This window comes from Gymnodraco acuticeps, unplaced genomic scaffold (genome assembly GCF_902827175.1).
Source record: "Gymnodraco acuticeps unplaced genomic scaffold, fGymAcu1.1, whole genome shotgun sequence".
Lineage (NCBI taxonomy): Eukaryota > Metazoa > Chordata > Actinopteri > Perciformes > Bathydraconidae > Gymnodraco > Gymnodraco acuticeps.
Genome location: NW_022991314.1, coordinates 14,145 through 36,807, shown reverse-complemented (window position 1 = coordinate 36,807; position 22,663 = coordinate 14,145). Strand labels below are relative to the sequence as shown.

The following is a 22,663-nucleotide window of genomic DNA, read 5'->3' as shown; positions in this document are numbered from 1 at the left end:
AGAAATATAATATTCCTGCACATCTGTCCTGGTGCTGTGTTTGAACATGTGTTGGATGCTGTCAGAGTAAAGCTCACACCTCCTACCCTCCTAACCTGCTAAACTGTCTCCCTACTACACCCTCCTATCCACTCACTTCTCCCTCTATGGGGCTGCTGTGACATCACTCATTCCCACGCACTCCGATTGGCTGGCCGGTGGATTGTTTCGCAGCCTACAGTGAGAAATTAAGAGGGAGAAAGCGAGAGAGAACGTGGGAGGGAAAGACAGAGGTGGAGAGTGTGAGAGGGAAAGAGAGACAGTGAGAGAGAAAGAGACTGAGCAAGAAAGATTGATGCTGAGGCAAGCCGACACTGCACTGCTCTAACACACACACACACACACACACACACACACACACACACACACACACACATTGCACTACCAAGCTGCTTAACAGGCAGGAAAAACACAGAGTCTGACTGAGTCTGCAGCCGGGCAGCTACTGCAGGACAGAGGACAGCAAGACGAGGAGAGAACAGGAGGGTCAAACCTTCTCCCTGCTTTGCCACAGAGCAACAGTTTCACCACGCTGTCATCTCTGGAGGTAAAGTGCTCCAGGGAGCTCTTTAAAGACACCTCCCCAAAAAAGGGGGAGAGGCAGCAAGGGCAGGAGCAAGGGCAAGTGTAGCCCTACCAGGTTGCCGTGGATGTCCTCTCATCAGCCCCATGACAACAGGCTGGATTCGAGGTGTAGTCCGGGGTACAATATGGCACGACGAGCAGGGGGCGAAGGCTCCCCGAAAAAGAACACATCGCTCAACCTGGTGACGGGCTTCTTCCACTACCTCCGTGGTAAGTGGGACAGAGTTTGTATGAATGTGAGTCGAGAGTGTGAGAAAAAGAAGTACGTACTGGCAGTGTGTGTTTATATTGCATGTGTGGTAGGGTATACTGTGTGTGTTTTAGCATGGCACTGCAGTATGGACTGTGTGTGCGTGCTGTATGTGAGCCTGTGCATTTTGCAGTGTTATTTCATTACGAAGTGTTCCCTGCAGGGGAGATTTTGTTAGCTGTGTACAGGGTTTGTGTTAAGCAAAATGTGCAGACATTTCAAGGGGGCGTTTCTACTATGGCAGAGTGTGTGTCTGTCGTCTGTGTGTGTGCGGAGGTCGCTGAGCTCTGAGCCTACAGCAGGTGAAGCAGACGAGTACCAGTTCACTGCGTGTGTCACAGCTCTCTGGGCAGACTGTCAAAACGTTAGATTTCTTATCTCTCTGTTTGACCCTGTGGCAGTGCGCCTGTCTGCCCACCTGTACATGGATACCTTGCATTTAGCATTCTCTCTCAATGCCTCACTGTCATGATAGATTAGATTGCACCAGATATTACCATAATGTGTCTTTGAATTTTTCTCCTGTCACATAAGCTATCTTATTCTATGAGCAAAACTGTGAATGCCTTAGAATGGTTGCTTTATGTCTTGGCACAGCCTCTGAGATAACAAACTAGATTTTAATGATATTTCATTATGGTCATCTACACTGTGGGGGGTCAAAGTGGGAACTCCGGGGCTGCGGATGAGACTAATGATGATACAGGCCAACACTAGTCAAGTGTGTTAAAATGCTGTTGCGAGGCTCGGTTTTTGAGGACGGCTGTTTCCCCCTTTGTGATATTGAAAGAATGTGAAAGTGTGTGTGCTTAAGTGCGATTGTGTGTGTGTGGTTCAAAGTCACCTCGTCCCTGAGACTGAGAGACTGGCACCACGCTCCTGCAGACATGATCACCGTCACACACACATGCTCCTGCTCCAGGATGTGGGGGCTAAATCTTTCTCATTCTCATCCAATATCAGCTCCCATCAATATTTGATACCTCCTGGACCCAATCAAAAGATTAATTCATCGAGCCGGGATCTGCTCAGTGGCACGTATGACTTTACGTGAATGTATCTGCATTATGTATGAAACCCCCCCCCTCACACACACCTCTCTGTTGCACCCCCTCCCTCACTGTTCACATCTGCCCACAGTACCTAGTGGCACACTAACCAACTTGCGTGCAATCAGAACGTCAGCATATTTCATTAAGGTGGAGGAAAGCACTGCGTCAGACGTCCTCTCTCGCTGATAACATGCTTATCTCAAGGATATTGCTCTGTTGCGCAGATGGGTCAGAAAAAAACACATTGTCACACGTGCCAGTCACTGTACATGATTGGATCCTTGGAGTCCCAGGCAGACTATACATTTTGTCCGTGCACAATCTAATGGGATTCATGTGGCAGCTGCACATGAATTTGTTGATTACATATGTAACCATTGCAGAAGTCCCAATTGTTATTGCATGGGTTGCAAGCAACAATATATCTCGCTGTCAAAAGGGAATCAGGAAGAAAATATTACAGCAGTAAAGCAGTGGTTGCTTCTAAAAAACCTGCAGAACATATACAATATTAAAACTATCTCTATACTGTGTTTGCCTTTGTGTGTTTGTATGAACCAAATGTTTGCTTGAGCACATGTGCGAGACAAGGTTTGATTTATATCTAGTCCTCATTTAAGTTAAGTGGCTTTTTAGGGAACATGGTCAGCAGATATCTATGTTATTGATTGTGCCTTAGCTAAATGGGCTTTATCGCTGTAGCGACCACAAACAATGTACTTCCACAAATGTAGGTTAACCAGTACATTAGGGGAAAGGTAGACATTATATAAACTGATTGCATGTTTGAACTGTAGAGCAGAAATTGAATATACCCTCTTGTAGATCGTGGCAGAGGTACATGTCATCATATGTGAAGGAGAACAGCCCTTTTATCATCTAAAGGGCACTTTTGAGAGCCGGATTTTGTTTCCACTGTAAGAGGAGTCCAGCTAGCATAAATGTCAAATGCCTGCTCTTACCATATCTTTGTATGGTATGATGCGGTGCGACTAGGTTCAGACACATTAGACGGACCGTAATATTATCAAAGTTAATTAGAGTCACCATCCAGCGCTGCAAACCCAAAATAAACTCTGTAAACAATAGACAATGAGAAGATTGTGTTCTAATCCCGTCTTTGTTTATTATTGCATGTGACTGATAGTGATGCTCTGGGCTCTGATTTACAGATGAGCAGGAGGCTGTGCAGAAAAGGACATTCACAAAATGGATCAATTCCCACTTGGCAAAGGTAAGAGAGTCTCGTTTATTCCCACTGCTGCTACCAGCATTGTGTGTCCCTTTACCCAAACACTGGGGCTGGAGTGTGGATTTAAAACATCTCATTGCTTTTCCACTTCCACTCACTTCGCTCTTCTCTTCTCTGTCCACTGTTCTCTCTGTGACATTTGCTCCATTTTCCCATAACACGCATTGGAGCTGGTCATGGGACTGACTGTGCTAAGACCACACACACACTCACACACACAAAAACACTCAGACACACCCCACTCTCACTTGCATGCCTTTCATATTTCTTTTTATTCCTCCAATCTCTTGTAGCTTGTAGCAAGGATTTACTCTCACTCTAATTACCACTTTCACATGACAGCATTTCATACACGGCATATCTTTTTTTCCTTCAAGCTACTGTCAATAATTTCAGTCTTCGTAACCTGTAAGCTCTCTATCTCAATATGGGCTAATTTAGATGGTTCAGGATAAGGGTTTTTAGTCAAAGACTGTCCTTCATTTGCCTCTTCAATGAGCGTAGATAGCAGTATATCTGTCACTTTTACTAAACAATTACACTTGATGCAGCTGGATGCCGAGGGCCCACCGCACATGTGTAATTATTGTATTATACTGCATTAGGCTCCTCAATTTAACCCATTACTGCTTGAATAGTGTGTCAGGAATGGGTGGACAAGGCAAATATGGCACAGTGCAACACAATTAGGTGCTATTTTAATCTGCAACGCTCCTTTCAAGGCTTCCTATTTGATTATGACAGCCATGGAGGCCTTGGACCGCGGTGATGTGGAGCAGAACATTCATTTGAAATGCACTCTGGAGGGAATAAACCTTGACGTAATATTAAATATCATGTCCCAAAACCGTGCCGGCAGAAAATTACAAACAGTCCAATACTTGAATTTTTTATAGCGTTGAGGTAAGCACATAGTTTATTTATTGTATCATTTTTACGCAATAGAGAAGAGCCAAAGTCCAATTGCATGGTTGTTGAACATGTTGGGATTTGAGTGATTAGGGGATGACAGTATTCAGAGGGATACCAGGCAGTGGGATCTCCAAACTGTCTGGATTAAAAAGTGTTGAGGAATATTCCAACATTTAGCAAAATGCACCTAATTGCTACTGCCCAGAGTTTAATGAGGAGATTATCACCACTCTTACTTTTAATGGTAAATATAAAGATGGCTTCTGGGTCGTAGTTTAGCATATTAAGACAAATTTAACAGATTACATCTTAATGAATCCACCCAAAAGCAGAAGTGGAAATACGACAATTTATAGAAGAGGTTATCGGCCAAACTATTTATTTGCTGTGATTGGTGACCTCCCGGAGTCACATGCTGTGTAGAATATCGAAATGTTAAATTTGCACATACGTTTTTATACTTGTTAAACAAACAGGAACGTGTGTGTGTTATTGTTTCAGCTTAAGAAGTACAGGGGATTGTGTTACCTTCAGCTCCCCATCCTGTTTCTAGTGTTTGTGCTAACCATACAATCTACTTGTCTCAGCTTCATATTGACCCGACAGACATTGGCATCGATCCTCTCAACTAATTCTCAGCAAGAAAGCAAAAAAGCATACTACTGAATGTCCAACGCTTCTATTATTTTAACCTGAAGTTTTGTAGGACCAGTAGACCTTAGACTGAAGCCCAACTCCTGCAACAAAGTCCCTATAAGCTGGTTTGACAAAGATTCGGCAAATTACATTTAAATTTCCTAAAATGAACCGATTCAGCTAATCAATAGATTACTGATACTATCACACTGGCCAATCAGAGGAGATAACAGTATTTGTTCCCCTCTTCTCCCTCTTATCAAATTAGTCGCTCTCCTCCTCCCCGACCATTATGAAACTGCTTACCCTTTCACCTGATGCCTGACGTTGCCATAGTGACACTGATTGGCCCACATTTGTCTTAAAAAATGTCTGGGTAGTCACAGCAGCTTGGTAAATGTTCGGAGAGCTTTGATGATGAGTAGCGGTGTGTAAAAGTCAAATCAGCAGGTGCGGAGGATCTGCTGAAATAAGAAGCTGCATTCTTTAACATTTATTTTTGTTAACCAATACAGATGAAATGGCATCTTTTGGGCTTGTCTCACATGTGTTGATTATCTACAAAGACCCATTTAAAGAGAGAGAAACTGTGTGAGAGAGACAGACAGAAGCTTAAACAGTTGGTTTTGCTTTGCTCTCAGAAGGATAGATCATGCCCTCGGCTATGCAGATGATTAGGCCACTCCAGTTATCACAGGTCTTTTAATTCAGCGCCTAAAGGTATGTGATTAATCGTTAGGTGAGTTGAGACGTGGCATGAGGGGCTTCCTTTCACTTTCACTCCCCTCCCCCTTACTTTTCCACTCCACAGGTATAACAAAAGAAATATTTTGAGCTCTGACAAAGACTTTCTATGAGAGGACATATTGGAGCTGGTAATTTATACAGAAGATTAATGACTCTCATTACCCGGGAGTAGTTCAACAGATTAAGCCACCAGTTTTAGACCAAATATATAAGCTCTAAAAGAGCAGCACTACATTTGAAGGTTTTTTATTTCGTTTTAAATAGAAGGTGAAGCTGTTAGACCCCGCAATTGCACAGTTTATTAAATAATACTGCTTCAATATTGCCCAGAATGGTAGAATTTTGGTTCACAGGCTTTAAAGTCACATCCTGCACTGTAGTAAAGTGACAAAGGGGGTGAATTCAGAGAGAGGGCCCCCAAGTTTTCATTTTGACAAATCCTTCTGAGAAGTTGAAAGCTTAATTACTGAGTGACCGGTGTGAGCAGCTGAGGTCTCATCTGCGCCCACTCGTTTTCCACCAGTAGAGTAATCAGTGAACCAAGTGTTCTTAGAGATTACCACAGCAGTAAAGTAAAGCTCCCCGCTCCTCTATCACTATTTACTTCCCTGCTCCCCCTTTTTTCTTTGGTGGGGGAAGAGCGGGATTGAGTGGCTGACATACTCCATGCTCACTCAATTCAAGCCCAACTCGTCATGATACATGGTGTGTGCCTCAGCCAATTTAAGCTGCATGGATGTTTTCCATAATTGTTTCATTCTACACCTGCAAACTATCCTTTCAGCCTCTTAGTTTTTATTTTGATGGGTAAAAATGTGGTACAGACATTCATGGTTCCCAGATGGTTCCCAATCCTAATGACTTTAAAGATCATCTGGCTTTTGTTCTAGCATCACCATGAAGGAGACATTTCTTATGAATGATATTTCTCCACTGTTGTGACATTTTGTACGGAAATGAATGTTCCCATCATGATGAAATGCAATAACTCCAACCTTTTGGTTTATTACTAAATAAAAAACATTCCCATCAGCGTCATCTGTATATTGTGTTTAGGGCTAATTAGCACTAAACTAAAAGACTAAAAACACAGTAAAAAATAAACTTGCGAAACCTCTCGGAATTTGCATTGTGAAGTTAGTATTTAGCTTTAATCACTACTTCGCCTAAGAACAGCCTCACAGAGCTGCTAATATCGCTGTGTTTTATTACCCATCAAAAATAAGAAATTATGTCAAATTGGATGTAGGACCCATAATGGTAATTATAGAATAAAAGCATTTACTTATATATATTTTAGCATACTAGTAGGAGGGGTGTTTGAATGACATATGTATTAGGAAATAGCTGTTAGGCTGCGTTACACCACTCGGACTGCAAAAGCATTTTAGGTGTAGAAAAACCTTCATTTATTTACTTTGCGAAAAGACACATAGGCATCTACAGCAGCATACAACACACTCCTTCTTTTGTCCTCAATAAACAAGAGCATGACCTACCCCCCTTGTAGAATAAACAGTCATGTTCAGGTTGACAATTCAACTTACAGTATGGATGCAACATATGTTTTGTACATTTTCCAGTATTTTCCACATTGCTTGTATCTAAATCTTAAAGTAAAGGTCAATTTTTTTTCATACCATTTTTTGTTGTTGACATTTTGAGTCTAGTCATCCCTTGCTGCAGCATTTGACTGCAGCCATTTCCACAGGATGGCTTTCTTGTTAAATGCCAAAGTATTGTAAAGATCCATTCATCCTGTGCAAAAAGTTTATATGGGTTTTTTTCCCCAAAGGATAATGTCACTATGATTCTTAAAGTTATAATTTGTTTTTTGCTTTTGCATTCATATAATGCCATTTGAGAAGCTGGCAAATACATTACCCATACATTCAAGATAATTGGACGATAGGGAGCTGGTGTCAATACTCCCTTCAAATTGTATGTATTGCAGTTCAGAGTGAAACCCTTCAGTCTCTCTTTGTGTCTGAACCATGCTGTTGATCTTTTGGAATCGACTGAGTCCGTCGTACCAGGGGAACAACATGAGAGCGCAGACAGACGTCCTGAAACTCCTCTCCTCACAATCAATTATGGCCCAGACACACACATATGTAATTAGCTCATTAAGGCCTTGATTCATTTTTTTTTAGCTCATGTGGCTGAGCAGAGGAAATGGATATTACTTTATTATTTTGTAATTAGTCCGAAATGTCCTCATTAGCTTTGGGATTATAATGAACAAATAGGTACATTTAACTTCAGTTAGCTCATGGTATAATCTATCCCTTTGAAGGGGTCTTTGTAAGTGTTTCTTCTGACAGTTTATGATATGGGCACAAGTGCTGTCTGCATATTCTAATATCCAAATCCATGAAATGACATTAGACGAGGAATTAGCGAGAAAAGCTACTGTATTTGCTAATTAATTTTGAAAGGCGTGAGGTTAGTGTCTCTTCTCTCTTAGGCTTCCATCATTTTTCTCGCTGCCACTCTTTTCTACTCAATTATTTCCCCCTCCACTCATTCATCTCTGCTTTAGCCGTTTCTCTCTTTCTCCTTTGCTGTTAATCTCCCTGTGAATGGCTCACTCGTCTGAACGCCCCCCCCCCCCCCCCCTAAACCTCTCCTCAGCCCCGGCATGTGACTGTACTTTAAGAGAAATCCTTGATGTGGCGCCTGCAAGAAACAGAGATATGTGGATTTCCCCGAGTCTAGAAGTCTGTGTCAGGTCAGGGAGGAAGTCAATGAGCAGGATGCAGTTTGAAATCATCAGCATATTTTAGGATTTGAGGACCCCATTCAGAGCCTGCTGAGCCCCTGCTTTACGCCTGAGTATAGCTGTCAGTAATACTCGGCACAGCCAAACTCTTTTGGGGCTTCGAGTACATTTCATGAGGATTTCCTTTATCCATGTTTCACAAGTTCAAATTAATGTCTTACAATGTAATATATTTATGGTATTCTGGTTTATTTATGCGCTGTGCCACTTAGGATCATGTTCGGAAAAACACTTCTTGCCTCATAGTTTCATGTACATTGCGAGAGCTATTAAGTTTTAAATCCCAGATTTTAGCATTCCAGGAAAACTGAGAAACCTTTCTTTGGGTTTATGCCATGCAACGTTTACATAAACAACAAAAACAATTTAACTTGTTAAGCCCGGGCAGCAGACCTTTTATTTATAACTGTCTTTTGCAAACATAAACATTGTTTTTTTTCTTCTTTTATAGCTTTTAAATGTCAAAAACCAAAACCTCTACCATTACCCCAGGCATTACATCATTATCGTATTTGTTGTTTTAGCATATTGTTTGAAAAGATTAAAGTAAAAAACGTTTTTACAATAAAGTCTCATGGGTATGCTTGTTTTGTGATGCAGCGTGTCCCGCCTCTGGTGGTGACGGACCTGTTTGAGGACATAAAGGATGGCGTGATGCTGCTGGCCCTGCTGGAAGTACTCTCTGGACAAACACTGGTGAGTCTCACAATCATTTCTACAGCATGTGATTTGGCCACATAATTATAACACTTCATTTCCACTGATCTCCTTGGATTACTGTTAATGTGAGCTGATATAACACGGAACAGATTATATTTGGTTGTTTTTCCTAAAATAATGAAAGTCAGGGCACCTGCTATATTGCACACGGCATCTATTGCACGTCTGTCTGTCCTGGGAGAGGGATCCCTCCTCTGTTGCTCTCCCTGAGGTTTCTCCCATTTTTCCCTTTAAAATGTGGGTTTTCTCTGGAAGTTTTTCCTTGTACGATGTGAGGGTCTAAGGACAGAGGGTGTAGTATTGTCATACTGATATTCTGTACAAACTGTGAAGTCCACTGAGACAAATGTAACATTTGTGATATTGGGCTATATAAATAAACATTGATTGATTGATTGCAAGTGTTTTAAACAAAGCCACATACTGAATGCAGTGCATGTGAACTGGCCACAATAACATGGAAATGTCCATTGATCGGCTTTTATTAGTTTGAATTGAATAGAAAAACCCAGATTAACAAGGACGGATCAGAGTTCACAGCACAGACAAAGACACACACACACACACACACACACACACACACACACACACACACACACACACACACACACACACACACACACACACACACACACACACACACACACACACACACACACACACACACACACACACCGCCTGAGGATTTTACCCGACCAATATTGCCTAAGGTCTAAGCTGTCTGTCGTATTGATCCAAATCTTTATAGTCAAACACTGCTCTGATTGAAACTCTTGTTCCTTCTCATTGTCTTAGCAAACACAAATAAAAGACTTCAGAAAATCTGGAATAATGTCTGTGCTTCCCGACCGTTATTCCCACACTGGAGCTTATCTTCTTTCATCCGCACAATATCATTTTTTTTTCTTTCCCTCTCTGTTTCTCTATTTCCAATTCCCATTGTTCTCCTTTTTCCTTCCAGCCATGCGAGCCAGGCAAGAAGCTAAAGAGGATCCACTGGGTCGCCAACATCGGTACAGCGCTAAACTTCCTCGAGGGTAGGAAGGTAAGAGTTCAGGGTCTCTTTTTATGTTTTTTTCTTCTTCAATGCTTCCCCCCCTCCTGCTCAGCTGTTGCCCTGTGGGTGCAAACACTGCATCCTGACCTTGTGTGACCCGTTTCCCCTTCATCCCCGCTTCTTCGTTTCTCCATCTTACCACAGCCCGCATTTATCCCGAAAGCAACATTCTCTGTTTTTCAAGGTTTTTAAAATGTAAATAAATAAGCAGAATTCTGAAACTCAAACAAAGACCTTGCTATATTATGGCTGTTAATAATTTGTAATGTATTTGCTTGTCTGCCTTAATAAAATATATAAAAAAAGGAATTATTGGACTTTTTAATCCACATATTTTGCTAGACATCCCACACTGCTTTGATTTAAGTATTTTCCGAGCCTTATTTACAGAATTACTTTCCAAAATGCTCAATATGGTTTTGGATGTAATCATTTAACTGCATCTACTGCCCCTCTGTGAGATTAGGAACATCTTTTCCAAGCTCCCACCAGCTATTCCTTAAATATGCATAAATAAAGCCATAAGTATGAGCTGCTGCAGGGATATTGATTTGTCTTCCTCAAGTGTGACAGGGTTAAAACCGTAAATCCTACACCATTAATCTGCAGTCTGGAGATGAGACGTCAGTGGGCACTCTGTGTGTGTTTGACTGTCTAAATCTCTGTGTGTAGAAAAAATGAAATGTACATATGCTCAGTATAAATCTGATGTATGTCTAGACCATATTTACATTTTTGCTTTAGAGGGCGAATCACTTTGCTGCCTTGTTGACTGTAATATAATCTGGGAGTTTTAAACACCTAACAATAATGTTCATTGGAGATGAATGTATTTTGGATTAATATGTAAACCATAAAATCTCATAAAATACTGAAAAATCTATATTTTGTCTGACTACTTTCACTTTCTCCTGATATAATCCAAAGAAAATCAGACCAATTCTGGTCTAAATCTTCATTTTTGAGAAGCGCGGACCATCAAATGGTTTGCATCTTAGTTTTACAATCGACTCAAACCATTCGTTAGCATAAATGTTTGTAAATAAAGTCAACTATCCGACTTCCATTCATTCATAAGCCGCAAACTGTAACAATAAGAGCTGCATGCTGTGACGTCAACTGGATGTTTTTTTGTGTTGTTGGTGCAGATGTTTTCTAAATTGCTCTGCATGTGTTGTCAAGAGATTACAGAGCTGCAGTATGTCCACCAGAGCAGCTTCAATTGTACGGGTTCACTCTGCAAAACTGCTTTTGCTTAGACAGCTTTTCCTGTGAGAGGAACTTGCTGATCACTTGAAATTTGGTCAGAACTTCCACATTTTAAAGACGGCTACCAAATCCACTTGAATAAACCTTGAGTAGATAAATCAGTTGGTGAAGATGTTTTTTGAATTATTCACATGCGTTGTCTAAATGGTAAAGATGTTTAACAAACAGTTTGTTTGCATGTGCATTTTATCTTGTAATGAGCTTTCAGGGCCACCATACAAACACTTCTATTAACCATTCCACTTCACATTGCTGTGTCGAGGTGCTGGGATGACCTGCTGTGTTTTCTAATATAACATCATGTATTGCATGTATTCTTATCAGCCAATATCCCATGCTGCCCTTTCTGCCCCCAATCTCCTCTCCCATGTCTGTCCACATATGTCCACGGAGGGGCTTGCATTACCACATGATGACCTGTTGTGCTGCACGACACAGTAATACAACCCTCAGTATGATCATATAGAATAATTCATCATATCAGTAGATACAGCCCTCTCTTTCTCCCTTTTCTTGCCTCTCTCTATGTCAATCTCTGCTGGATATAATCCCTGTTGCCTGCGTAGGGGCGATATATCTCTCCTCCCAGCTAACCACTCAAGTTATCTCACCTCAGAGATGCTACTGTATGTTTTGAATCAAATGCATCTAAATGATCTCTCTCTCTTTCTATCTTCCCCTTTCCTTATCTGCCCTCCAGTCTGCCTACAGAGGATCTCCGGTCAGTGTTCATTACGTTACTGCACTGGTTTGTTCAGGACATGGCATAGATAGGGTTAAGATAATAAAAGTTACCAGATAGATAGGGCAATGTTGTGTAATGAATCCCTATGTATGAGATTAAAGTAAAATGTAAGCGGATATACTGGAATTGATTGCAATCTGTAATTAAAAAGGTCCTGTTGTGAGATATTGAACTATTGGATATCTTGTTTTGACACAGATCAAGCTTGTGAACATCAACTCTACAGACATTGTCGATGGACGGCCGTCAATTGTATTGGGGTTGATGTGGACAATCATCCTCTATTTCCAGGTATAATAGACTTTTAGTTAGTTATGTTATAAATCAGATAATTGAATGCAATGTATATCATTTAGGATTCCACAAAATGAAAGAATAAGACAAAACAAGGAGAAGGAAAGTGTTGGTAGCCACATTTTGTGTTGTGAATGTCTATTTGAAATCACCACAAAAAGCTCTAGAACTTCATTACTGCCAATATTTAATGGGCATGTTAATGGAACATCCTCAAACCACCATCCAATATAAAATATGCAGAAAACGTAATTAGTTTTGTAAACTGGTTGTACTTATTAGGAAAGCAGGCTGCATGCCATCTTTTCCCATCAAGTTATATGTAGAAATATAAAAAGACATTTAAGATGAGAAAATCAATCTTCTGAAGCTCCACTGAAATCGAGCAGTTGCTACCTCAGGAATTACAGACATGATCAGATCAACAAAAACGTAATCACAACACTACAGTCACTAAGCAGCATCAGCACAGAGCTCTCTGCTGTACCAGCTAACATACAGATATTAAATAAAGGAAATGTACAACTGTCGAAAATGACTTACTGACATGTTGATGTATTTAATTTCATACTGATATTTATGGATTTTCTAAATTACGAGCAGCCTCAGTTTTGGCAGTGTGAGAGAAGCTGAGAAGTAGATTATGTGTGGAAAGCAATACATCTTTACCAATTGAACGTCTGGCTAGGCTGAAGTTTAATAATACCCTTTGTGTTTGTTGTCCCATTTTACACATGTGTTTAGTAATGTTTTTTTGCCACACATGGATGGTACCATCAAGGATGTTGGTTATTATGTCATTATTTGTCAACCAAATTGATATTCTGTTCAATAATAGCTACATCAAATGAGAAGCCACTTGATGACTAATGTGTATGTTTATACTTGCTGTGTATTATTGAAGGACGTGAGCTGCATGAGTTGCTTAAACCAAACAAAGACAATAATTACGTCCCTGCAATCACAATAATTGAGCTTAAGTGTGCCTTAGGCAGGCATTATAATGAATAAACTAAAGATATAAAATGATTCTGGAGAAATTGTGCACTTATGTTGGCCTGATTTCTTTATGGTTTCCCATCTTTTCAGATTGAGGAGCTAACCTGTAGCTTACCAGCATTACAGGCCGTGTCCAGCAGCACTTCTTCAATGGACAGCTCCACCAGCAGCACTGAGACCCACAGCCCACCGGTCAAAAGAAAACCCCTCCCACCTGTGCAGGGCGGAGTCAGAAAGGCCCTGCTAAAATGGGTCCAGCACACAGCCACCAAGTATGTCACCTCCCTTATTTAAGTGTCCTATTTTCAGAACTAAATATGCAAAGGAACCATTTTGTGCTTTTTCTCATCTGCTTTGATGTTGTGATTCTCTGTTCTTTGTAGACGTTTGGGCTTGGAGGTGAAGGACTTTGGGCCCAGTTGGCGCACAGGGTTAGCATTTTTTGCCGTTATCAATGCCCTTCGACCCAATCTAGTCGACATGGAGCGTGTATGGAGGAGGCCCAACCGAGAAAATCTACAGGAAGCTTTCTCATTGGCTGAGAAAGAGCTGGGTGTCCCTCAACTTCTCGACCCAGAGGGTAAATTAATCGCATTTCTTACTAACTTTGTCTTTGGAAATGAACTGAACAGCTAACAATATGTCCACAGCATCATGGGGTCAAATACATTGAAGTAATTTGCCTATATTGCCTTTTCCTTTGTCTTTGCTATGTTGTATTTATAGGAAAACAACGTCATAATTTGTGTTACCTACTCAAATAATAAGACCGTACTTATTTTACACATCATTTCAATCCCTGCCTTTTCATCATATAGAGCTGTTTGTCCCCCAGACTACAGAAATACATTAGCAGGCATGTATCACAGCATCAGATGTGCACCTCAGTTTACTTCCAATCACCAGCTGTGCCCCGCCACGCCTGCCCTTCAGAATGAACTCTAACAAATCAAGCTTGACATCAATATAATTAAGGTCCATTAGGCCATGAGATTCAGCATGGTGGGAAACCTAAAAACAAAACTTGGCCGCTGATCTCATGCTCAAGGTTGTTTTCATTTGAGGTGGCAGCTATTTGTGAAGAGATGTCTGTGAAACATATTTTAATAAATTACAGTTATTTTCCCCTTTGAGAAAAACTGTGGAAAGAATGAACAGCTGGCCTTAACTTGATATGACTTCTGATGAAATTAATTTGGTTCCCTCCTTAGATGTTGACGTAGACAAGCCAGATGAGAAATCCATTATGACATACGTAGCTCAGTTCCTGAAGCATCATCCTGACAGAGAGCAGAGCGACGCAGACGGACAGCCAGACGAAGAGGTAACCAGCTGTCACATTTATCTCAGTCTGAATACGTCTTTCATTCTTATCCTTCATACTGCATCCTGTTTGTTTTGTCTTTCCCTTCAGATGTCACAGTTAGTGTAGAAAACTAGGATTATACTGTTTACTATCAACTGTTAGTGTTGGCGTCACAATCTGCAATGAAAATACTATATCCTCCTATCCATAAATGTTGGTAAGGCTTTTTTATAGTAACATTTCAGAAAGTGAATTACACTTTGGTATAGTTACTTAATATTTTCTACAATGCAGGAACCAGGACTTATCTGGTTTTTACAGAAGGTTAAAACAAATAGTAATTTGACTTGTCATGTGACTCAGGTCAGGCAGTGTCTAGCCTATTTTGTGTCTTTCCGTGTTGCACATCTCTCTCTTCGTGTCTCTCCTTGTCTTTGTCTCTCTGGTGTTTTTGTGTGGTGACTTCTTTCCTGTGGTTGTTGTGCGGGCCTCTGTCCTACAGCAGGGTCTTGCTCCTCGCGATATAGAGGAAATGTTGCAGGTAGGTTAAAAGAGTAACTTCGAGGTCCCAAGGGCAAGTTTTCCATCATATTATGCAGCTCAAGGCAATTAGCACCCATGCCCGTTCATGGTTTCCATATAAACGTGATTATGGTTTATTTTTTTGGCTCTGCTATTGGATTACAGTATCACTGCCTACTGTACAGTTTATGGATGAGATTAAACATTGTTTTTTCCCCATGTCAAAGCAGAGCCTTTGTAGCTAATATCAGCTCTTTATCTTACCTGATGTGATATTCCTGCCGTGGGGTTTCCGGGCCCTGATAACAAAAGGAAGTCCGGTATAATAAGACATGATATTACCATTTATTAATGTTACCTCCCGCTATGGCTCCTGGTTTCCATTAGCATGACAATGAAAGCCTCTGGCATTGGCAGTGTGCATTGATACAGCATATTTGATGGAAAGCTTGCGAAAAGAGGTTGCCTCTTTTAAGGTGCTGGGAACAGTGATGCCACTAACCACTCACTTTCTGTGTTACAATGTGTTTTGTTGTTTTTCATCACTGTTTATGCTTTTTGTGGTTGTTGTGTCTTACACCTGCTTTGGTATTTGTTGGCAGTTTTTGCTAACATGCTAATATGTGTCCTGAATATTCTCTTGTATTGAATGAAGGTCAACTGGCTCTTGTGATATAAAAACAACAAAATTGAAGATAAACAAACCTGGTTGTAAAATGCAGCAAGTATTATACCTGAATAGAGTGAAAAGGAAAAGCTCTCAAACTCAATAGACAATCTGGCAAGCTTTTGAGCAGCATAGTATTATCGTCATGGTAACTTAAAATCCAATGAAATGTTAGTAGGGGGTCTCCGACAAAGTACCCTGTTTAAGCTGAGTGTTTTTGGCAGCTGTGGATTTTTGACATTTTGTCCTACAGGGAGAAGCAGAGGATTAGGAGAACATGTTTAACAGCACATGCCCTCTCTTTTACCCTCTTCCTTTCATCAATCCCTCAAAAATCTATTTGGTTTACTACTTTTGCCACTCCATCTTTCTGGTTTACCCTCCGTCTTTTTTTGGTTTTCATTTCCCCTTTGCACTTCCTAATTTTCATATGTATCTTTCCACCCGTTGTTCACCCCGCCACCCCTCACCCATCCCGGCCTCCTAGAGAGAGCAGCGAAAGAGCCTGAGGGAGCTCAAAATGTGTCTCAACCAGCTGGAGAGAGACGCTATACAGGCTCAGGAGACTGAGGGCAATCTCACTCAACAGTACCAGGTTAGTGTGTGTGTGTGTGTGTGTGTGTGTGTGTGTGTGTGTGTGTGTGTTGTGTGTGTGTGTGGTGTGTGTGTGTGTGTGTGTGTGTGTGTGTGTGTGTGTGTGTGTGTGTGTGTGGGTGTGTGTGTGTGTGTGTGTGTGTGTGTGTGTGTGGTGTGTGTGTGTGTGTGTGTGTGTGTGTGTGTGTGTTGTGTGTGTGTGTGTGTGTTGTGTGTGTGTGTGTGTAGTGTGTGTGTGGTGTGTGTGTGTGTGATGTGTGTGTGTGTGTGTGTGTGTGTGTGGTGTGTGTGTGTGTGTGTGTGTGTGTGTGTGTGTGTGTGTGTGTGTGTGTGTGTGTGTGTGTGTGTGTGTGTGTGTGTGTGTGTGTGTGTGTGTGTGTGTGTGTGTGTGTGTGTGTGTGTGTGTGTGTGCATGCATGCATGTCTGTGTGTGCACTGTTTAAACTGGGCACACTGGGCACAGACGCTCCTATTATTAGCTTAATCAGTGGCATTACACTGTGGGGATCAGACGGCAGCCGTAATATTTTCAGTCAATCTGGTTTATGCCGCCAAGCCTCGGGATACTTTCCATATTGAGCAGCATGTGGGATACCCCCATTTTCATTGCACATTATTCAGAGGAGTCTGGCAACCTGAAGCCAGCAAGAAGGACAAACGGAGGCAGTTAGCCACATATTTTATGAGGGTCTGAAGGCAATGTGACTCCTATAGGAAGCACTTAGTTTCGATGTCTGTATTCTGTAACATAAATATTTGTGGATCTGTAAATCAAACACAGACTACACTTTTACTTTTTTTCAGTTGTTCAAGAGTCTGCATGTCCAGGTGGAGATGAGGAGGAAGCAGGTGGAGGGGGCTCTGCAGTCCACTCAGAAGGATGGGATGCTGACTGTGGATCAGGCTCTGGTCAAACAGGCCTGGGAAAGAGCCTCTAATAGGGTGAGAGCAGCCGGAGAGTACAAACCTCCTTAAAAGTTTCCAGCCAGAACTGAACCAAGAATGTCACTGCTGCATGTGTTTTATCGTGTTGTTATTGTTGTGCCATGAACTGTACATTCACAATCCACTCACAGTGTTCCTCTGATTGTCTCTTCAACTCCTTATTTCAGCTCCTGGACTGGCACCTGCAGCTGGACAGGTCTCTGCCGGCTCCTCTGGATTCGGTGGGGGCGTGGCTGCATGAGGCGGAGGGAGCTCTGCAACAAGAGATCATCGTCCATCAGGCGCACGACGTGACCGCTGCCACTGTCCACAGGGCTCTGGAGCAGCACAAGGTTAGCATGCAGACATAGACAGAGGCCAAATGCGACAAAAACTAATGATGGGTTCCCTGTTCATTTCATATGTTATGTTCACTCTTGTGAGCAGTACACCACTAGCTTCTAAAATGTACTTATCAGAAACCTTTTTGTTTAGTCTCTATAAGTATTTGTTATTCAGTGTGCATGTATATTTACACTGTGCAGGATGTGTTGAAGAGCCTGGAAATACACCAGCAGGTATTTCAGAGGATCCATAAAGACAGAAGTGTTGATGGAGTCCCTATTCCCCCAGACCAGCTCCAAGACATGGCCGAGAGGTAATTAAGACGCCTGTCGATCTTATTTGGTATGGTTTTACAGTCTGAAGTGTAAAGTAGAATTTGAGGGTCAAGCCGTAGGTCTAATATCTTTGTGAATATTGTCTTTTTTAGGATGAACTTTGTTTCTACATCTTCTAGCATCCACTTGTCTCAAATGGAGTTCCTGGAGAACAAACACCACATGCAGGGCTTCCTCATTCTAACCGAGTCCAAGCTCAAGTCCTGGATCATCAAATATGGCCGACAAGAGTCCGTGGCAGTGATGCTCCACAACTACATTGTAAGCTCCGGCTTTGGTTCACTCTATACATTTTGTGCTGACATTTTAAATGATGAAAATCATGAAAAGTATATTCCTCTATTGTGTAATTGTAATATATTATTGGATAAAAGTCAAATGTGAAAACAATATTTCATGCTAAATAACTTTCCCTGCTACAGTGTATAATGTATGATTACCAGTTATGCTGTATATCTATTATGTTGTTACTGTCGGCTGTGTCTCCTCATATGTATTTATATAGATGTTCTATTTGTTTCTGTCTTCATCAGTCATTTGTGGAGAAGCAACATTTCTTTGAAAATTATGAGGCATTGTTCCAGTCCCTCAAACTGTCTGCTGAGGCCTTTGTCAATGCTGACAGCTCAGGTGAGAAATCACCACTTATACATACATTATTTTTAACAGCTAGCTTTCTCTTTTTTTACTTATAACTGTTAAATATTTTCCTTTTAGGAACTGCTGATTTCTATTATGATCGAGCTATATTTTAATAATTATTTTTTCTTTATATCTTGATCTTGAATGCATCAAAATGAAACTTAAACACCTATTCATGCACTAGGTACAGGAATGTCTGTGACTGGCTTGCAAATTAAATACTTGGCAAGTGAAGGTATTTAATCATTTCGATGCCAAATTTACTTATAAATCCAATATTTCAGTGAAGCAGTGCTGCTCAGTGATGCAGTGATTAAAGCCACGTGATTGCCCACATTGGTGCAATGCAATTAGAGATATAGCAGGGATAGATATCACAGTATAAATGTTATGGTTGTTTTACACAATCTAGATAAATGTCAACTTTATTCTCCCTTGTCAACTACTCAAACACCAGTGAAGCTTTCTCTTCCAGCAGCTCGGTCTGCCCCTGTCTGGTTTTTCAGCTCGGTAGAGGGGGAGAGTCTGCAGGCTACAGCTAAATGAGGTTCCTCCACTCGCAGCTCTCAGTGGGGAATACGACCCCATTTGCTAGTTAGGGGCTGCTCCACTTCTGCAGGTCTCTGGGCGCAAACTGAGCTCGCCTGTTGGTTTATTAAGTTTCAGGGTTGTGCTGCTTTAGGGTATGCAGAGCGGAGAAGTGAGGTATGGAGAGAAATCAGGACATCTGAGGCTTGATTGGTCAACCCCCACACATGAAGCGCCCCCCACCAACAGCATACCCGCATGAGCCCTGCTGGTGGTTTGCAATTTCTGCTCTGATTGGCTGGATAACAGATCATTCAGATATCTTAAAGGGGCCCAGTTTGAGGTTAAAGCAAACTGATGCAGGAGAGCAGGAGAAGGGGATTTGTATATAACGGCTTAAAGGTGGGAAAATATCTGATTCATGTGTACTTGAAACTGGATATCTATATTTGGTGAAGTGATTCATTTTCACCACACTGGCTGATGATATTTTGTGGTAAATAACTTGTACTACTTTAATGCGTCTAGTGTACCTTGAAATGGAAAGACATCTCCCTAAAGAGGAAGTTTTTGAGGTCAGCGATTTGTCTGCATGTAGCTCCATCAGTCTTCATGTGCTCTTCCCCTGAATGTGTACCATATGTTTGACGCTCCGTACCATATGCCCCCAAATCTCAAAGTTATAGTATATAGTCGTGTGAGCTTAACAGAAGTGACCACAAGTCATCAAATTAACTTCATTAAAACAGTTACACAGCAATATCTATCTAAACATAATCTATATTAGCCTTCATGTACCACTTATCAAACCAGGGTTATAAAAAAGAATCGTATTGAAAGAAAAGAAGTCACTGATATATGAAGATGCTAGATTATGCAAAGTTTAGGAAATTAGTTTGTTTTGAGATTCGGGGTGATGTGAACTCTACTTTCTGTATTGGTCAACATCTGGTCCACAGTATTCTAAATGAACTGTAATTCTCTAAAAATACTTTTTAGGGAGTTAGAACAGCAACAATCTGAACTGTTTGTAATAAAAAAACATGCATCTGAATGTCAGCATTGTCTTGAACAAATAGAACATTTGATTTGATGTCATTGTTGACGTTGTAGTTGATGTTTTATCTCTCCTCCAGTGGATGAGGGTGAGATGGGAGTGCGCAGGTTCATGCGGGAGGTGGTGGCGCAGTGGAGGAGTCTGTCCATGGAGGTGCGCAGCGTGAGGAGCATGCTGGAGGAGGTGCTGTCCAACTGGGAGAGGTACAGCTCCACCGTGGCCTCCTTACAGGCCTGGCTTGAGGACGCAGAGGCAGCCCTGAGCCAGCCGGAAAACACTAAACGGGTATGAGATTCACTCTGAACGATGTAGGAAACCCCACCACTCTTAAAGTTTTTTTTAAAAAGAGATTAGGGGTCCTGTCAGACTATATATTAATTTCTTAGATGGGCTAGTAGTAGCAATCACATCCACGTCAGCCCAATTTCAAGCATTTGGTCTTCTAAGTGGAATCCTATTAGCAGTCTCCACTCGAGTATCAAATTATCTCCTTGACTTACAACAAGCCACTAAGGATATACCAGTTGTCGCATCACCATGGTTACCTCAGATTCCCATCCCCACCAAGGATTAGACGGCTAATTACCCCAGTTTTTCTTTATTGTCCTTTTGTGTTTCTCCTTATGAATTCATTTCTTTGTCCCTTTCTTTGATTAGCTTTCTTTGTTTCCTCTCTGACACTCGTTCTTTGTGTGGTTCTTTGTTCCTCTTAGTCTCAGTTTCTTTTTTGTCTTTCTAACGAGTCTGTCTCTCATCCAGGAGTTTTTTAGGGATCTCAGCCACTGGATGGATCAACATGCAGCCATGAACGACGCAGGGAATTTTCTCATTGAAACATGTGATGAGACCGTATCGCTGGATCTCAAGCAGCAGCTTCTTCTTTTGAATGGACGATGGAGAGACCTCTTCCTCAAAGTCCAACAAGTAACAAACAACAACAATTCAACAACACAACTTTAAATACTGTTTATCAGATAACAAACTAAACTTGGTTGAATAACATTTCTAGGTGGATTTAATGTTTTACATAAATTACAAGTTGGCAGTTTGAAGAGAGTTACATTTTTCCCTAGGTCTGATAAACAAAGATACTTCTCTTGATAAAATCAATCCTACAGGTTGTATTTTCTCTCCTTTGTTGCAGTATGCCCATGCAGACGAGTTGGAGAAGTGGAGAAAAGACCACCTAAAGGCCGTGTTGGCCCTCAAAGAACTGCTGGACACAGCCGAGGTCAAGCTCAATGTTCCTGTCCAGATATCTTTCCTCAACGTTAGGGCCTTTCTGCAGGACGTGGAGGTGAGAAAAGCAAGAACCGTCAGAATAGCGCAATAATAAGAAAATAGCACTAATAAGCAGGGATTGTGGTTGATTCAGCTTATACGATTACATTATGACTATTACATTTTCTAAAAGCGTGTTTTATGTCCATAGACTATCAGTATATGTTCCCAACTTCCTAACTTGTTTCCTAACTGTGATTTGTACTGTCTAAGTCTAATCCGTAGTTCAGCTCTTTTAGAGACAACTGAGATGATTTAGGATAATTTCCTCATCCTCCCCAGTCAACTTCCTTGTGAACTTGCTTTCTGAAGCTGTTGCTGAAGAGTTACTGCTTGCTTTATGTCCCTGCTGTTTTTAAACTAAGATCTTCAGACAACCTCGTTGCAGGTTGTTGTTGTTATTGCCAAAAGCTGTTTTGATGAAATCGCATTCAATTTAAGGATGTCTAAGTTGACCCTTTGCCTCCACGTCTCATCTCAGAATACCAAGCAAAAGGTAGTTGCCATGGAGACACAATATAAATTGGCTGCCCGCAGTGCTCAGCTCCTTGCCAAGGATGCGCCACAGGATGAGGCTGCCAGGGTCATGGCAATTATGGCAACAGCCAAAAGTCAGCTGAGTAAGGTTGGTATCATTTACGTCAAAAAAACGTATTTATTTCAAAGGAATTCAATTACCCTTACTCCTCCTTTAACATTCTCAACACCCCTTGTTGTCACTTTCCGTGTCACTATTTAAAGGCCCTAATTGTTTTTTTTTCCTCCAGGTGAGAGAGCGGTGTCCTTCCCTTGTAAGGGAGTGTCATGTTCTCCTGCCATTGTTGGAGGAGATGGAGAAACACATCACCGCTTTTTACCAAGCTCTGGAGCGGGCCAGTCGCATCACCTCTGCCGACAGAGAAGCAGACACACAGACCCAGCAAAAACAAAAGTGGCAGGTAAGATATGATGACAATGAAAGGATTTACTTTAAATGGTTACCAGGTAAAAGCCTGACTGGTATGTAGGAAGATTAGGTTTTTCTTATTTTGGTAGTTTTGCATCAGTTTAATAGTTAAACAACATAAATCATGGATATTTCTGGTACATTTATAATCATTTATTTTATCCAGCAAGTGGTTAA

At 41.3% G+C, this 22,663-nt stretch overlaps 1 protein-coding gene across 1 annotated transcript in view; it reads left to right on the top strand.

Annotated features, from left to right (window-relative positions):
* Nucleotides 1–282: 282 nt before the first annotated feature.
* The window catches only part of LOC117562447 (nesprin-1-like), a gene marked incomplete at its 3' end in the record, with an annotated part of 36,277 nt that continues 13,896 nt past the window's right edge, over nucleotides 283–22,663 (top strand). The window contains exons 1-21 of the mRNA XM_034240272.1: nucleotides 283–834; nucleotides 3,099–3,160; nucleotides 8,856–8,951; nucleotides 9,937–10,020; nucleotides 12,002–12,022; nucleotides 12,245–12,337; nucleotides 13,430–13,611; nucleotides 13,723–13,919; nucleotides 14,551–14,663; nucleotides 15,148–15,186; nucleotides 16,322–16,429; nucleotides 17,233–17,370; nucleotides 17,541–17,705; nucleotides 17,898–18,010; nucleotides 18,125–18,293; nucleotides 18,566–18,662; nucleotides 20,339–20,544; nucleotides 21,019–21,183; nucleotides 21,404–21,556; nucleotides 22,022–22,165; nucleotides 22,308–22,478. Of these exons, the coding sequence (XP_034096163.1) occupies nucleotides 690–834; nucleotides 3,099–3,160; nucleotides 8,856–8,951; nucleotides 9,937–10,020; nucleotides 12,002–12,022; nucleotides 12,245–12,337; nucleotides 13,430–13,611; nucleotides 13,723–13,919; nucleotides 14,551–14,663; nucleotides 15,148–15,186; nucleotides 16,322–16,429; nucleotides 17,233–17,370; nucleotides 17,541–17,705; nucleotides 17,898–18,010; nucleotides 18,125–18,293; nucleotides 18,566–18,662; nucleotides 20,339–20,544; nucleotides 21,019–21,183; nucleotides 21,404–21,556; nucleotides 22,022–22,165; nucleotides 22,308–22,478 (2,661 nt within the window). The remainder of the gene's footprint in view (nucleotides 835–3,098; nucleotides 3,161–8,855; nucleotides 8,952–9,936; nucleotides 10,021–12,001; nucleotides 12,023–12,244; nucleotides 12,338–13,429; nucleotides 13,612–13,722; nucleotides 13,920–14,550; nucleotides 14,664–15,147; nucleotides 15,187–16,321; nucleotides 16,430–17,232; nucleotides 17,371–17,540; nucleotides 17,706–17,897; nucleotides 18,011–18,124; nucleotides 18,294–18,565; nucleotides 18,663–20,338; nucleotides 20,545–21,018; nucleotides 21,184–21,403; nucleotides 21,557–22,021; nucleotides 22,166–22,307; nucleotides 22,479–22,663) is intronic.